Here is a 16669-nt window from a genome sequence, read left to right as displayed (position 1 = left end):
AACACATATACGATTCTGATTTCAAACCTGAATACTTGAGAGAGAGGTGGCATTGGGATAGTAGAGCTCAAGAGACTGAGCACCTGGCTATCATGCACAAGACATGTTTTCAGTGTCAGCACTGTAGTCAAACAGTGTGATTTATTGTACATCGTTCTACCCAGTCTAACTTTGTTTTCTTTTTGTTTTTCACAGTGATGGCAATGTATTAACAGAGGAGGTTATCCATCACAATGAAAACATGACTACTGGGTGAGTTGTTTTCTTTTGTCTTCTGCATGGTAAACTATTTTGGAGAATGATGAATATCTTATCACACACTGTATTAATAATATTGTTTTAAAACTAAATAGAAAGTGATAGAGCAGGTTAAAAGATGCTTGGCCATGGTCTGCTGTGAATTAAAGGACTGGCAACCACATTCCTTAGGGTATCAGAATGCATGCATGCAAATCATAAAGGGATGTGAGAGTCCCTCTCAGAATCAAGGAGGTAGTCCCAGGGTTCTGCAGAGCCCAAGAGAACCCTGCTGCATTCTCCAGGACTCAGTGACCCTGAGGGCCCACCATCGCATCGGATGGGAGAACTGCTTCTAGCCTGGTGTTTCTTGTCCATATCTGACAGGCAGGAAAGACAGCCAGAATTAGTGTAAATAAAGAGAATCAAGAGAATATGGGATGCAGAATATTTAAAATCTGTTCAACCACAGAAGGGCTTGAAATATTTTGTTATATTTAGTTAGGAAAGATTTTTTTTCTTTTTTTCTTACAGTCCTTGAGCTTGAACTCAGGGGCTGAGCACAATCCAATAGCTTTTTTTGCTCAAGACTGGCAGTCCACAACTTAACTCACAGACCATTTTTTGCTAGTTAATTGGAGATACAAGTCTCATGAACTTTTTGTTCCATGCTGGTTACAAGTTCCCAGCTTTCTTAGCAGGGTAGGATTATAGCTGTGAACCACAGGCACATGGCCTAACACATAACTCTTTTACAATCATTAACAAAACCTATTTTCTTTTTCTTTCCTTTTTTTTTTTTTGCTAATCCTGGGTCCTGAGTTCAGGACTTGGGCACTGTCCCTAAGCTGCATTTGCTCAGGACTAGTGCTCTACCACTTGAGCCACAGCACCACTTCTGGCTTTTTCTATGCATGTGGTACCAAGGACTCAAACCCAGGGCTTCATGCATGCTAGGCAAGCACTCTACTACTAGGCCATGCACCCAGCCCCAATGAAATTTTTTTTTTGCCAGTCCTGGGCTTGAGCTCAGGACTTAGCCTTTCTCAAGGCTAAATAGAGCTCTACCACTTGAGCCTCAGCACCACTTCCAGCTTTTTGCTATGTATGTGGTACTGAGGAGTTGAACCTGGGTCTTCGTGCATGCTAGGCAAGCACTCTACCACTAGGCCAAACTCCTGGCCCCATGAAATCTTTTTTTAGCCAACTATAAACATGTAATTTCCCCTACAATCCTCATTACTAGGGTAAGACACAAATTCCACTTTTCATGTAACTAAATGTGTAAAACTTTTCAAGTTCTTCCAATTTGTTAGTTCTAGATTGAGTTAACTAGAATGAAAAGTAAATCTGTGAATTCACATTTGACTGTGTAAAATTTATCCCTTTAGCACAGAGAAGAATGAACCAACAGAGCTGGTATTAGAAGATATTAGTGAAAGGTGAGATGTATATATATATAAATATACAGAAATATTAAGCTAAATTTTATGGAAACTATATGAAACAGGCATTCAGGTTATGACTGTTACATTCCTCCCTTCTCCAAGTTAAGTAAGTGAATGAGAACCCAATCAGAAGAGAGACTTCATGCTATTTCAGTGAGCCATGGTGAAAACTCTTAAACACTATTAGGTCTTCTGTGTAGGGTGGTACTATACATTTTCAATGACTCTAGTAATAAATGATCACAAATCAAATGGGTCATGTGTTCACAATTTATCACACAGCCCTAGGGATAGAAGTCACATATCAGGAGTATAAAGAATCTTTCTAGCACTTTCCTATAATCCTAGCTACTCTGGAGGCTGAGATCTGAGGATCAAGGTACAGAGCCAGCCTGGGCACAAAAGGACCAGAGACGAGATGGAGACTCTTATCTCCAATTAACCTCTAGAAAACAGAAGTGGAGCTTGGCTCAAGGATAGGGTGGTAGCCTTCAGCTGAAGAGCTCTGGTACAGTGCCCAGGCCAAGTTCAAGCCACATGACTCACAAAAAAAAAATCTTTCTATACCCTTCTTCGCTATTGCTATTTGTTGACAATTCTATGACACATAGACTCATCCTCTAGTTCTCCGCCTTATTTGTTTGTTTGGTGAGGTTCTAGGGCTTGAAAACAGGTCTTAGGTACCAACCCTGAATTGTTTTGCCCAAGGCTAGTGTTACCCCTTGAACCATACAGGTCTACTGAATTTTCTAAGTAGTCTGCTTAGAGATTAGCATCTCAGGAACTTTCCTTCTTGGGCTGGCTTCAAACCGTAATTCTCAGATCTTAGCCTGCTGAATAGCTAAGATTACACATGAGAGTCACCAGTGTCCAGCTCTGCCTTATTTTGAATGCAAAATTTTTGAATACTATTTTATTTTTTGGTCCTGGGGCTTGAACTCTGGGCCTGGGTGTTATAACCTAAAGTTTTGCAATTCAAGGCTAGCACCCTACCACTTGAGCCACCGCACCAATTCTGGTTTTCTCAAGGTTAATTAGAGATAAGTCTCAGGGACTTTCCTGTTTGTGCTGGCACTTGGCTTGAATTTTAATTTTTTTAAAGTATGATTTTAAGGTTCTGGACACTATGAATAGTGTTGTAAGAACATGGTTTATCTTGGATAAAGGACTTAAATCCAAGACATTCCTAATCTGGGTGGCTTCAAATTGCTCTCCACTGGTCACAACCTCTGAGTACACAGAACTACAGAAGTGGGATATTAGCATGCCCATCCATCCCAGATAATGATGAAAGCACAAACAGGCAGATCATTGAATAAGCTACCATAGACAAAACCATGACTCTAAATTTGCCACTTAGCAGGAAAAGGGTTCTGAGTTAAAACCTCAGTACTTGAGAGAGATGGCAGTAGAGACAGAAGAGCTAGGGATATAGCTGAAGTGACTGAGCACCTGCTTATTTTGCACAGGTTTCAGTAGTCAACACTTTAGTTTAAAAAAAAAAGTAACCGGGTACAGTGGCTCACACCTGTAATCCTAGCTACACAGGAGGCTGAGATCTGAGGATTGTGGCTCAAAGCCAGCCCAGGCATTGAAGACTGTGAGACTCTTATCTCCAAATAATCACTAGAGAAGCCAAAGTGGCTCTGTGGCTCAAGGGGTAGGATGGTAGTCTTGAGCTGAAGAGGTCAGGAACAATGCCTAGGCCCAGGGGTAGGGCAGTAGCCTTGAGCTGAAGAGCTCAGGGACAGCTTCCAGGCCCAGAGTTCAAGTCCCAAGTATGACTTCTACATATTCCAACTTAAGTTTCTCTTTTCATTCATTCACAGTGAAGACAACGTATTAACGGAGGCAGTCATCCATCCCAATGAAAACGTGAAAACTCGGTGAGTTATTTCTTTTGTCATCTGCATATCTGCATGGTAAACCATTTTGGAGAATGATGACAACAGAAAATATGACAAACTATCACATATTGTATGTAATAATATTCTGCATTAAAACTAAATAGAAAATGTTAGAGCAAGACAGAAGAGATTTGGTCATTCAAGGACTGGTAGCCACATCTCTTAGTCATAGAAAGTGCATGAGTGTAACTCTTAAAAAACCAGGGCAGGAGACAATCCCTCTCTGAAATAAAAAGGTAGCACCAAGAGTTAGGTAGAGCCCAGGAGAAAAGAGACAGTCAACCCTGGGTTAGTGGTTCATTTTCCAGAATTCAACAGGGAGACTGAACTTTTTGTTGAATTGGAGTCCTGATTCTAATCTGCTGTTCCTTGTTGCTATTTGATAGGGAGAAAATATATAACCTTGATTAGTATAAGTAAGGTGGCAATAGAAGAAACATAGGAACAGAAAATTAGATGGTATATGAGGTTTCAGTCCTATATAGAGTTGAATTTAAAATTACAACATTAAACATTTTATAGGTTTACTAGGAATGAAATACTTCCCCCCCCTCCATTAGAGCCTGAGCAATGTTCCTAAGTGTTTTTTCTCAAGTCTGGCACTGTACCCCTGACCCCCACCTCCATTCCAGATTATTTTGGTAGTTAATTGGAGATACGAATCTTTTAGACTTTTCTGTCCAAGGGGAGTTATAAACCACGATCCTTAGATCTCAACCTCCTGAAAGTCTAGGATTGTTAGGTATAAGCCACAGATACCTGGCCTAGAAAAGAACTATTCTTAAATTATGCATAACCTACCTTCCTTCCTTCCCTCCTTCCCCTTCTTTCTTTACTTTTTCTTTCTTTTCTGGTCCTGGGGCCTGGGCATTGTCCCTGAACTTCTTGTGCTAGCACTCTACCACTTGAGGCTTTTTTGTATAGTTCATTGAAATAAGAGTCTCAAGAGTTTCCCGCCCAGGCTGGCTTCAAGCCTTGATCCTCAAATCTCAGCTTCCTGAGTAGCTAGGCTTACAGGCATGAGCCACTAGTGCCATCAAAATGAAACCTCTCTACAGCAGCTGTAAATGGAAATTCCCCTAGAAGCCTCATTTCTATGAAAAGACAGAAAAATCACTTTTTTGTTTAACTAAATACGTAAAACTTTCACATAATTCTACTAATTTATTAGTTTTGGGTAAGTTATAGCTAACTTGTATGAGCAAGTAAATCTATAAATTCACTGTGTATATGACTATATATAATTTAACCCTTTAGCACTGAGAAAAATGAACTAACAGAGCTTACACTGGAAGATATCAGTGAAAGGTGAGATGCACACATATATGTATAGATATATGTACATAAAGATACACAGATATTAAGCCAGATTTCCTGGGAACTATATCAAAAAGTTGGGCAGTACAGTTTATGTCTGTAACATTCCTCCCTTTTCCAAATTTGATGAATGAATGTTAATACCATCAGGAGATAAACTTCTTGATATTTTAGTGATAAGTATAGAAAACTCTTAGAAAGGCTGTGTGTGAGATCCTATTTGAGTAGTATATGTTAATGACTGTAGTAACAATTTATCACAAACAAAATAATTCATGCACTCACAAGTTATCTCATAGATCTAGGGGATGGGAGTCTTATGTCCAAGTGCATGAAGAGATAGTTCTTTTCAAGCCTTTAAAAAAATTGAATAACCCTTTTCATTATTTTGCTATTTGTTGACAATTCTATGATTTATGGACTCATCCTCTAGGTCTCTGCTTTATTTTATACCTGGCACTCTTTCTGTACATTTAATGCTGTTTTTTTGTGTGTCCGATCTTAAGGTGACTTATGTAAGGACATTGTTTGCCTCGGACAATAGGCTTTATTCCTGGCATTATGACAAGTTTGCAACTGCTTTAATGGGGGGTTGACTTGGTTTCCAAATTAAATTTTGTTCCAAATGACAAATAATTGGGTGTGTATCTGTTTGTTTTTATGGCTAAAACTCAAGAGTCTTGTACCTATTCTGCCTTCATGTTTATGGTTAATGTGAGGCATTGGCATGCCTGTCTATCCCCGTTTCTGATGAAAGCACAAACAGGGAGATTACTGGATAAGCCAACATAGACAAAAGCAAGATTTCAAATGTGCATCTAGAAAGCAGGGGCAGGGTTCTGAATTCAAACTAAGAAACCTCAGTACCTGAGGGATGTGATGATAGAGACAGAAGAGCTAGAGATTTAGCTCAAGTGACTAGCAATTTGTAGCATGTACAAAGCCATTGTTTGAACAGTCAGCACTCTAAGTATGGTTTCTTCTACACAATCAAACTCAGTTTTCTGTTTTTATTCATTCACAGTGAGGACAATGAATTAACAGACATTGTCATCCATTCCAATAAAAAGGTGACTCGTGGGTAAGTTTTGTCATCTATATGGAAAAATCATCTGAGACTATGATGGCAATCCACAGAGTATATGACTACCTATCAAAAATTTTATCTAATATTTTTATGTTTTGAAACTAAATACAAAATGTTAGAGCAGGTCAAAAGAGACTTGGTCATGGTCTGCTAGGAATTCAAGGACTGGCAGCCACAATCCTTGGTCAGAGTGTCAAAGAGCATTTATGCAACTCAAAAAGAGCCAAGAGTCCCTTTTAGAAACAAAGAGACAGTCCCAGTGTTCTGTAGATCTTATGAAAATGGTGATCATTGACTGGATCAATGTTCCATTCTCTAGGTCTCAATAACCCTGAAGGCCCACCAGCATGCTAGAGGGGAATCCTGCCTCCATCCTGCTTTTCCTTGTCCACATCTGACAGGCAGGAAAAAGCCATGATTACTTTAGTAAGGAAGAAAGAGAGGGAGGGGATTTAAGAAGCAGAAAATTAGATACGTGAGGTTTGAGTTCTTACGAAGTGAGCTGAACTTAAACTTAGTTAACCAGCAAAAAGTGTATTAAACATTTTATTAGTTTCATAAGAAAACTTTAATCCCTCTGTACATCACCCTGGCGATAAAATTAAATAATTAAAAAAGAAAACAAGGCTGGGAGTTTAGCCTAGTGGTAGAGTGCTTGCCTAGCATGCACAAAAATCCACGTTCAATTCCTTGGTACTACGTACATAGAAAAAAGCCAGAAGGGGTGTTGAGGCTCAAGTGGTAGAGCTCTAGCCTTGAGTAAGTCCAAGGACAGTGCTCAGGCACTGAGCTCAAGCCCAGACTGGCCAAAAAAAAAAAAAAAAGGAAAACAATGCACTTGTGGGGAAAACACAAAAGGCTAATATTTTCACAGACCAACTATGTCCATTCCCAATCCATACCACTCATGGATGATATGGAAAGGTGGGTTCACATGTGGGTCTCTATAACAATGTGTTTGATCTTTGGAACTCACAGCTGTACTTCTCCAATCCCTCACCAGGATCATCGATAATCAAATAGTGGTATGAGGTCACTTCCACACCTAAAAGGAATATTTTATCAGAAAACATATCTACAGCACAAAAGGACTTAGGCCATTGGTTGGGTGGTACAGTGCTTGCCTAGCCATCAGGGAAAATGCCCGTCATCCAACTACAGTATTACCTTCTGCATAAAGGCTGAAAGATTGGAATTTGTTAAATTACCCTTTGACGGACTTTGAGATTACAGTGTATCTTTGAAAGTCTATTGAGATGTTTTCACTGAGTTCTGCAGGTGATTTCTATATCTTGATCAAATGGAGTCAGAAAGGAAAAGATCTAAGAAGTAAGCTAAGAAGTCTTTTTTTTTTTTTTTACTTTTAACACCAGACAATATCTTAGAAAATACAAAGTTTTCTGTTTGAGAGTCTGTAATGGTTTGGACCAAAGGAGGGGATCTTGTTGGGAGCATAGATGAGGAAGTGGAGCAGTACAACCTAAGCTCTGTCACTATTTGAGGCTTGTGCCCCAAACCCTTATTGATGTAGAGCTTTGCCACATGAGTGAATGGTTCCCCATAGAATTAGAGTTAGGCCTCCTAACTCTGGCATATAATTTCTCTATCTTGTGTTAAAGTGAGACAGACCCTTAGAATGCTGAATTTAAAAAGTATGTTCACAGGCCAGGAGTTTGGCCTACTGAGTTCAGGGCCCAGGACTGGCAAAAAAAATGTGTGTTCAGGGACTAATGCAGCCTAGAATAGAAGGGATTTTTTTTTTAGAAGGGATTTTTTTTAACCTAGGCAAAAGGATTAAAGTGAGAGAAACACTATGTTGTTATATATTTGTGAATTCAAGAACAGAATGCTCAAATTAAAACTATTTCCTAGGATTAGTATGGGTTTTTGAATCTATGAAACCTAGCCTCTATTGAAAAGTAGCCAAGTTCCAAAAAACTGATTTACACTGCAATGAACGATGAGCATATATAAACTTCAGAATAATTTGAACCAGGATGTGAAGACTAGAAGTCATGTGATATTTGTCTCTCTGTACTTTTAAATTCCGTAGGCCCCCTGAACCCAAGTTGTTAACAGGACATGAGAATGAACCTTCAAGGAGAAGGTGAGACCTTATAAATTTATCCATAAAACAGACAAAACAGTAACACTGATCTATAGATACCCTAAATATACATTTATGGTATGTATATAAACATACCTTTATTATAATATATATATGAAATTTTGAATGTATAGAAAGGTACAGATAATTCCGAAACACTTATAGTGTGAAGAATTGCTGTTGTGTATGTTTCTACATGTGTTCATTTTAGAATGTGGTGCAAACTTTATATCAATTTACTTCATTTATGTGTACTATGTTATGGCCTGGGCACTGTCCCTGAGCTCTTCAGCTCTAGGCTAGTGCTCTACTCCTTGAGCTACAGTGCTACTTCTGGCTTTCTGGTGGTTAATAGGAGATCAGCAGCCCAGCCTGGCTTTGAACGGTGATCCTTCCATCTTAGCCTCCTGAGTACCTAGGATAACAGGCATGAGCCCCCAGCATCCGGCTTGGTTGAGCTTCTCAAAATATTCTTTTGACAAGTAGTAGGTAGACATAGAGTACACAAGTGTAGTGTGACAATCAGATTGCATAACTGGCATTTTTGCTCTCTTAGTTTTATGTCATTGGTTTCAGTCAAAGCCTTCAGTCTCATTTTCACTTGACATTTTGAAGTTTTTAATGTATGATTTCTTTCTTTGCTGTTGAAGGAATTATTTCTTCTGCTCAGAAATACGTCTGATGCATTCACCACCTTCTTCATTCCCCTCCCACACCCTGGTCATGCACACACTGCTGTGCCATCTTGTATTTCTTTGAGATCAGTTTGTAGTTTCCACATGTGTTGGGGTCCTTCGTCCCCAGTCCCTCTTGAGGAGGGATGGGGAAAAGCACACCCCAACCAGTCCAAGCCGCGAGAGGAGAGGGCCCACTGTCCTCCCGCACTCAGCCTTGCTTCTCCGGAGCACAAGCAGAAACACCACACAGCTTCATCAAGGCAGGAATCTCCCTCTCTCTAAAACTCCCCTCCTTATATTGGGTGCGGGAGCCTCTCAGCACAACAGGTGGGCAGGATAAAGAGGTCCACTTGTTTACCCCTACTTGCAGGTCTCAGCAGAAAGTTATTAGAATGGCGTTACTCGGCCCCCAACATCTCCCCCGTTTTCATCTTAAAAAAAGACAAAACTTAGGATATGTGGAGCTACCACCATATTAGATCGGCTGTGCCTGTCTTAGGTGTCTCCAAGCTCATTAGTCTTCTTACTCGTCATGGGATCACCAAGTCCTTTTTACTTGGCTAGGTTGATAGGTACTTGGCTCCTGTCTTAGGTTGATAGGCTAATAGCTGGGACTTTCCCATCTTTGACTACCAGCTGTCTAAGCAAATCAGACCTGAGGGGATGCATCTATTTCCATGGGAGCAGATGCCCGTCTCATTAGCACTTTCTGCGTTGACTTACAATTATAGTGCATGAAAACAAATCCAAACTGATCAATCCCAAAATAGTGTCAAGATATCACCCAAAGTTAGAATATTGTCATTTGTACTGATCAATCCCAAAATAGTGTCAAGATAACAATCACCCAAAGTTAGAATATTGTCATTTGTGCACATAACAATTCCAGTCCTCACATTCAAAGCATTCTCTGTAGGAACCACAGTGGCAAGGACAATACTCGAAGCAGTAAGGGCATGAAAACACCAAAGTCTCTTACTGATGAGCGGGAAAGCATTCTTCTCTGCCTATACAGGCACTAGTATACTGAGTGGCTCTGACTACAACCGAGAAAATAGGGAAACATTCCAACATTAACTAAGAAAACATTCACACAAGCCATAAGGAATAGCAGGGCAATGGAAGAATTAGAGTCGTCTTCCAGTCCCCCCCTTTTTGTTTTAAACTACTGTCCAAAAATGACTCTGGTCCCTTCATTTTAAGGGGGTTATGGGCGAAGATCCATTTTCTGTAACTTCTTCAAGCTGACTCAGGGGCGTCGTCTCTATATTTCATCAGGGACTTTAAAAAGCTTTAGCCTGTTTTCAACTATTCTGAACCCAAACACAGGCTTTCTAGATCACTACCACTTAATTCTCTTTCTCAAGTCTGCGCTTTTCACCTGTTCTTAAACTGTTTACTCCCATATTGACTTAGATTTACCTTTCACACACACATTCGCAGTCGTTCCAGTCTGAACCCACTTGGTTCTATTCTAAAATCTCTTGAAAAATAGAAAATAGGCCTCGCCCTCCGCGAGGTAACTATTAGCCTCGCCCTACTGCTCTGGCCAGAGACTCCTGCGAGGTTCCTCCTTTCCTGGGACATTGCCTTGCCCTCCGCGAGGTTCCTACCAAAGTGACCCTCGCTTCGGAGGTGATCTGGGAATGATTAAAATCCCTTTCACACACATTCACTGGTTTAGTCTTTGAGGAGTTTTCTTTCTCTTTCTCCCTGTGTCTTTCTCTGTCTTTTTTCTCTTTCCCTGTGAGCAATTTCAGCCTGTATTTTTCCTTCAGGTTTCCCTGGCCTTTCAGTCCCTTTTTCCTTTCAGGTTTCTCTGGGTTTTCAGTCTTTGAGTTTTTCTTCTTTGACTTTCTCAGGTAGTTGCTTCCCTTTCTCCTGTTTATCACCTTTTTTCTTTTTCTCTTTCTCTTTGTTCCTCTCTTTCTCCTTGTCTTCCTGTCTTTTTCTTTTTCCCTGTAAGCAACTTCAGCCTGCATTTTCCCTTCAGGTTTCCCTGGTTGTTCAGTCTTTTTGTGCCTTTCAGGTTTTCTCTGGTTTTTCAGTTCTCACTTGGCTCAACTCACAGTCGTGCCTCTTTCGTGCCCCACATTGGGCGCCAATATGTCGGGGTCCTTCATCCCCAGTCCCTCCTGAGGAGGGATGGGAAAAAGCACACCCCAACCAGTCCAAGCCGCAAGAGGAGAGGGCCCACTGTCCTCCCGCACTCAGCCTTGCTTCTCCGGAGCACAAGCAGAAACACCACACAGCTTCATCAAGGCAGGAATCTCCCTCTCTCTAAAACTCCCCTCCTTATATTGGGTGCGGGAGCCTCTCAGCACAACAGGTGGGCAGGATAAAGAGGTCCACTTGTTTACCCCTACTGCAGGTCTCAGCAGAAAGTTATTAGAATGGCGTTACTCGGCCCCCAACACACAGAAGGGAGAGTGTTTGTGATAATATGTGTTCTTTTTTTCTTTTTCTTTTTTTTATTAAAGAGTTTATTAATATTGATTTTTTTTGCCAGTCCTGGGCTTGAGCTCAGGGCCTGAGCACTGTCCTTGAACTTTTTCAAGGCTAGAGCTCTACCACTTGAGCCTCAGTACCACTTCTGGCTTTTTTTCTATGTATATGGTACCAAGGAATCGAACCCGGGTCTTAGTGTATACTAGGCAAGCACTCTACCACTAGGCCAAACTCTGGCCCTTAACATTGATTTTTACATCATATTTCAACTGGCGTATTTAACACTGGCACTTAGATTTTAGAACATAATTAAAATTAGGCTGAGGGTTTGTATGTCATAGATACCTATTAATCTATGTAATAAAACATTATGTCATAGATTTTTTTTTTGCCAGTCCTGGGCTTGAGCACTGTCCTTGGACTTTCTCAAGGCTAGAGCTCTACCACTTGAGCCTCAGCACCACTTCCGGCTGTTTTTTTAAATATGTATGTGGTACCGAGGAATCGAACCCGGGTCTTCATGCATGCTAGGCAAGGACTTTAACCACTAGGCCAAACTCCCGGCCCCTATGTCATAGATTTTTATGACTATGTAGTTGTGTTTATATTTCAAATACCATGTCCATAGCATTGGGTACGCAAATATTGAGTCTTGCTTGGATCTAATCACCATATATTAAGGATACCATGCGCCTTTTGTTCCTTTGGTCTTGACTTATCTCGCTCAACATGATTTGCTCTAGATTCATATGTGTTCTTTTTAATCAGTTTGAGAAAATTTGTATTTCCTTGATGATTTCTTCATCAGTCCTTTGGTAGTTCAAGTGACTGTCATGTACCTGTGTGTGCCTGTATAATTCCTAAAGTTGTTACTTTCTACTTTTATTTCATTAGTAAATAAGATATAGAAATAACTTCAGTTTTTAAAACTATATTGGATAATGGTTTCTTGGGTAAAGTACCATCTATCCTGGAGATTGCTTCAGAAAAAAATGAGGAAGGTACATTCTGTACTGCTATACAGAGTAGTTAGTATTCAGCCAATCCATTCATAAATACATTGCATCTTGATCAGTGTCACCCATTAATGTGAAATGGTTTTTTAAAAATTGTTATTATAAGGCTGACAGTTTTGCCTAGTGTAGGTGTTATGATTAGTTTTCAACATGATGTACAGTGAATGCCACTGCTGCATTTGATCACTCTTTGTGTCTCCATTTCTGTGTAAATGTAATTTTTTTAGTGCCTTAGACCAATTTATCTTATAATATACTGTGATGTGTTGTGACTGACTGAGTGATCCTTTCTTGATATTAGTGGATTTTGATGCTGCCAGCTTTTGCTTGGCTGGTCTATGGACTTACCCCATATGATTGGCAGTAAAAACTCTTGATAAATGAAAGTAAATGGTGGAATGACTTTAGAATTGGTAATATGCGTGAAATTCTCATGTGTACAACATTATTGAATTATGAAATCAAAGCCCAGTGGTAATGTCTGTGTTAATACTAGAGAATTATTCCAAGTGTGAAATCTTCACTAATTTCACAGGCCTTAAGAAATGTGTTATTTTCTTATAAAGATGCAGTTTTATTAAATGAACTAAGTATAGGTGCAAATATGAACAAGAGTAGCTTAAGCCCAAACAGTTCATTTCTAGAATTGCTAGCTCTTTAGCCATAAATGTGGTAAAATGTATATGTCTGACTATATGTTTTCTCTTAGTGTGGAACATTCTGAAGTTCCTCTAAATGGAACCACAAGTGAATAGTGAGTAACAAAACCAATATGTCAACTGAATACACACACACACACACACACACACACACACACACACACCACATACAGTTATACATCCATGATTGTAGAGTATAAATAGAATATAATTCAAAATATAGACATATATTGTTATCTAAAACAGAAGCCATAGTTGTACATGTCTGAGATGTTAGGAACTGGAAAACACAGAAAGATTGTGGTATACTGCCATACCAAACCCCAGAAGGAAACATGAAAAACATTAAAGAATGATATAATGATGTTGTAGCATACCTGGCTAGTAGACAAGGGACCTATATTCAAACCATTGTCACCCTCTCCAAAAAGAGAAAGAATGAAAAAAGGGAAAGGGAAGAAGGTAGGTAGAAAAGAAGGAAAATAAAGAAATAATGAATAATTGGAAGAAAGGAAGAGAGCAGAAATAAAGGAACTTAGACTAGGTGCAGAAGGAAAAAGAAGTTGAGATTTGTGAATTGTTTGCCAAGCATCTCTTGACATTATACATACTTTTTGACAAGGAATATAAATTCTTTCACTGAGAGATTTGTGGATAACTTTCTGTTATCATTAGCCCATGAGAAATATGCTTTTTCTATGTTGGTCATTTTAGTAATATATTCCTTTAGAAAATATCAGATTTGGGGTAAAATATCAGATTTTGGGTTTGAGAAGTAATGTATTTACTACCTCATGAATGTAACTGTAACCCCATTAAAAAATAAAAATAAAGGACAAGAAAAAGAAAATGTTCTGTTTAGGCAAAAAAAGAAAATATCAGGTTTCTTAGTTTTGAGTCTATAGTGGATGAAACCAATGAAGAGAATCCTGTTTACAGAAATGAAAAGGCAACAGAAATAGAGGATAGTGAACAAGCAGAACCCTGTGCATAAAAAATCTAGCTCATGCGATGACTCATGCCTAGCTACTCAGGAGGCTGAGATCTGAGGATGGAGACTCAAAGTCAGCCCAGACACTAAAGACCATGAGATTCTTACCTCCAACTAATCGCTATAAAATAGGAAGTGGGGCTGTGGCTCCAGGGGTAGGGCAGTAGCTTTGAGCTGAAGAGCTCAGGGACAGTGCCCAGGCCCAGAGTTCAAGCCCCCATGATCCACCAAAAAAAAAATCTAGCTCATGACTGTGACCCTTATAATACAGAACCCTGTGACTATCTGAAGCTAGGGTCTCAAATGTTATTATGTCTAGGTCTGCAACCATGCAAGGCTGGTTCTCATACTAAGTCTGTAACACACTGTAAAGAGACCCTACCTTAGACCTGATCTTGTGTTAGAGCAGGGTAGATATTTATGATGCTTACATATGAAGTGGTCGTAAGGACTGGAGAATCAGGAGTTTAGATAGGGTAAAAAGGATTGAATTTAGAACATACAAGGTAAAAAACAAAAAGCTAACACTCTACTTTTTTTTTTTAGTAGCAAACACGGAACATAAATGTTGATAATTCTGTATTTCCCATACCAAATACATAACATTCATTTCTGTGGGAAATTGTTCACAAGTTTCAGAATAACTGATATACCTGAGAGTAAAAATGTACTAGTGAGTGGGAGCATATGAAAGGCTCCTTGCTTCAGCAGTCACTCTGAACTTTTCCAACACATGAATAGAGGACATTAATAAGTCTGTAAGTCTGTAGTTACCTGCTCTCAACAATGATTTTGAAAAGTTGGTGGATTTGATTTGTTGCGATGAAGATGATGAATGGTTGACCAACATTCCTTTCCCTAAGTGAATTAAGCCCCACCCCTTTGTTGGCTCCCTGAGTAACATGGTTCTCTCCTTCTTTGGAGAGGATCTTATACCTATACCCTTGTCCCACCCACTCACTCCCAGAATTCAGGCCACACTTATTGTCAGTATTCTGTGTCCAAGTGTGTTTATTTAATGATCTAACTATAGTGTTGTCTTTATTCCAAATAAAGGATAAGAGTATGAAAGGTATAGGTAAAAAAAAATAAAGTCTCCTTGCATATGATCTGCAGAGTTATTTAAATGAGAATGTGAATTCTAGGAGGTCATGGATATCTGACTATATTCTTTTTTAATTCGTATAGTACATATGAACTTTATGCACCTCTTCATGTCAGGTGAGATACAAATAAACCCATAAAGTATGTGAATAGGCAAATAGAGGTTTATGCCAGTTTTATATAGTTTTATATATATATATGTATGTATGGACAGACACATGGACACACGTATTCATAAACATGTGACTGAATTCTTGGACATACACACAAAAAAGGAAATAGCAAGCAAGTACTGATGGTATATGTGATGCACAGGTGTCAGAAGAGGAAAGATCCTCCTGTGTTCAAACGACAGTACTACTAGTAAAATTAAGGGCATGTCAGCCGAGTGCCAGTGGCTCAAGCTTGTAATCTTAGCTACTCAGGAAGCTGAGATCTGAGGATTGTAGTTCAAAGTCAGCCTGGGCAGGAAAGCCTGTGAGACTCTAATGACCAATTAATCAGAACCAGAAGTTGTGCTGTGTCTCAAAGTGATAGAACACAAAAGCTCAGGGACAATGCCTGGCCCAGCGTTCAAGCCCCAAGACTAACCAGGGGAAAAAAAAATAATGCCATGTCTATCAGGAAGTGTTTGCTTGTCACACATGCCTTTAATTTAATCTACAAGCCATCTTATGAACAGTTACTGGAATATGAATCTGTCATTTGAGCTCAGTGGTGTATTTCCCCCAACCTCCTTCTAGCAGCATAGAAATCATAATATGGTCTGAGGTCACTTCCAGGCCCTTAATGGAGACCTTTTCTGAAAACAGGGAAAAAAGAAGGATCTGGGCCATAGATCAGGCGGTCCAGCCCTTGCCCAGTCAGCAGACTGTACACACTATCATCCAACTATAGTACCAAGAAAAAAGGGCCAGACAAAATTGGAATTTGTTAAGTTGTCTTCTAGAGAATCTTAGGATTACAATGTGTCTTTGAAAGATATTTTCACTGAGAGATTGTGCATGATCTCTATATTTCGATCAAATGGAGTCAGAAAGGAAAAGGTCATTAGAAGTAATCTGTTTCAGTCAGCCCTTTCGTTATTCCTACTAAGAGGCAATGCTTTAGAAAATTCCAGGTTTTCTCTTTAAGAGTCTAATGGTTTAGACTAAAGGAGACAGACAGTCCTGCCTGGTTGGAGCACAGAGGAGGAAGTGATAGATATGGAGCAGTACAACCTGAGAATCGTGCAGCAGAGATGACGCATGTGTCCCTCATTATCCACAGCTGTCTCCGGGAGCCTGGTGCCTTATTAATATAGAGCTCTGCCACATGGGTGGTTGGTTTTCAATGTTCAGAGAGACATTTTCAGATCATAAACATAAGTGTGTGTATGGATTTATGCAGCAGAGAATTATATAGAGTAGAAGGGATTTTTACCTAGGCAGTTGAGCTGAACTGGGAGAAACTAAAACTAAAAATATGAGGCTCTTCTTTAATATATTTGTGAAATATGGAACAAAAAAGATTAAATTAAACTATTTTACAAGAATAATATGTGCTAGTGAATCTATAAAAACTAACCTGTATTGAAAAGTAATAAAGTTTCAAAAAATTGATTAAATGGAAATGAAATCCCATTAGTGTATATAAGCAGCAGAGTAAATAGAACCAGAATGTGAATCATAG

General features: G+C 39.4%; 1 protein-coding gene across 1 annotated transcript in view; it reads left to right on the top strand.

Moving 5' to 3' along the window:
- Positions 1 to 16669, top strand: part of LOC150056984 (phosphatidylinositol 3,4,5-trisphosphate 3-phosphatase TPTE2-like) — a 105115-nt gene that overhangs the window by 14631 nt on the left and 73815 nt on the right. Inside the window, exons 3-10 of the mRNA XM_090341794.1 lie at positions 196 to 252; positions 1629 to 1679; positions 3515 to 3571; positions 4850 to 4900; positions 5934 to 5990; positions 8050 to 8100; positions 12954 to 12998; positions 15083 to 15115. Of these exons, the coding sequence (XP_090197920.1) occupies positions 242 to 252; positions 1629 to 1679; positions 3515 to 3571; positions 4850 to 4900; positions 5934 to 5990; positions 8050 to 8100; positions 12954 to 12998; positions 15083 to 15115 (356 nt within the window). The 5' untranslated portion in view covers positions 196 to 241. The remainder of the gene's footprint in view (positions 1 to 195; positions 253 to 1628; positions 1680 to 3514; positions 3572 to 4849; positions 4901 to 5933; positions 5991 to 8049; positions 8101 to 12953; positions 12999 to 15082; positions 15116 to 16669) is intronic.

Source organism: Megascapheus bottae, chromosome 11, assembly GCF_031878675.1.
Source record: "Megascapheus bottae isolate mThoBot1 chromosome 11, mThoBot2.hap1, whole genome shotgun sequence".
Taxonomy (NCBI): domain Eukaryota; kingdom Metazoa; phylum Chordata; class Mammalia; order Rodentia; family Geomyidae; genus Megascapheus; species Megascapheus bottae.
Note: the sequence above shows the minus strand (reverse complement) of the source record. Positions and strands in the feature narration are given on the sequence as shown.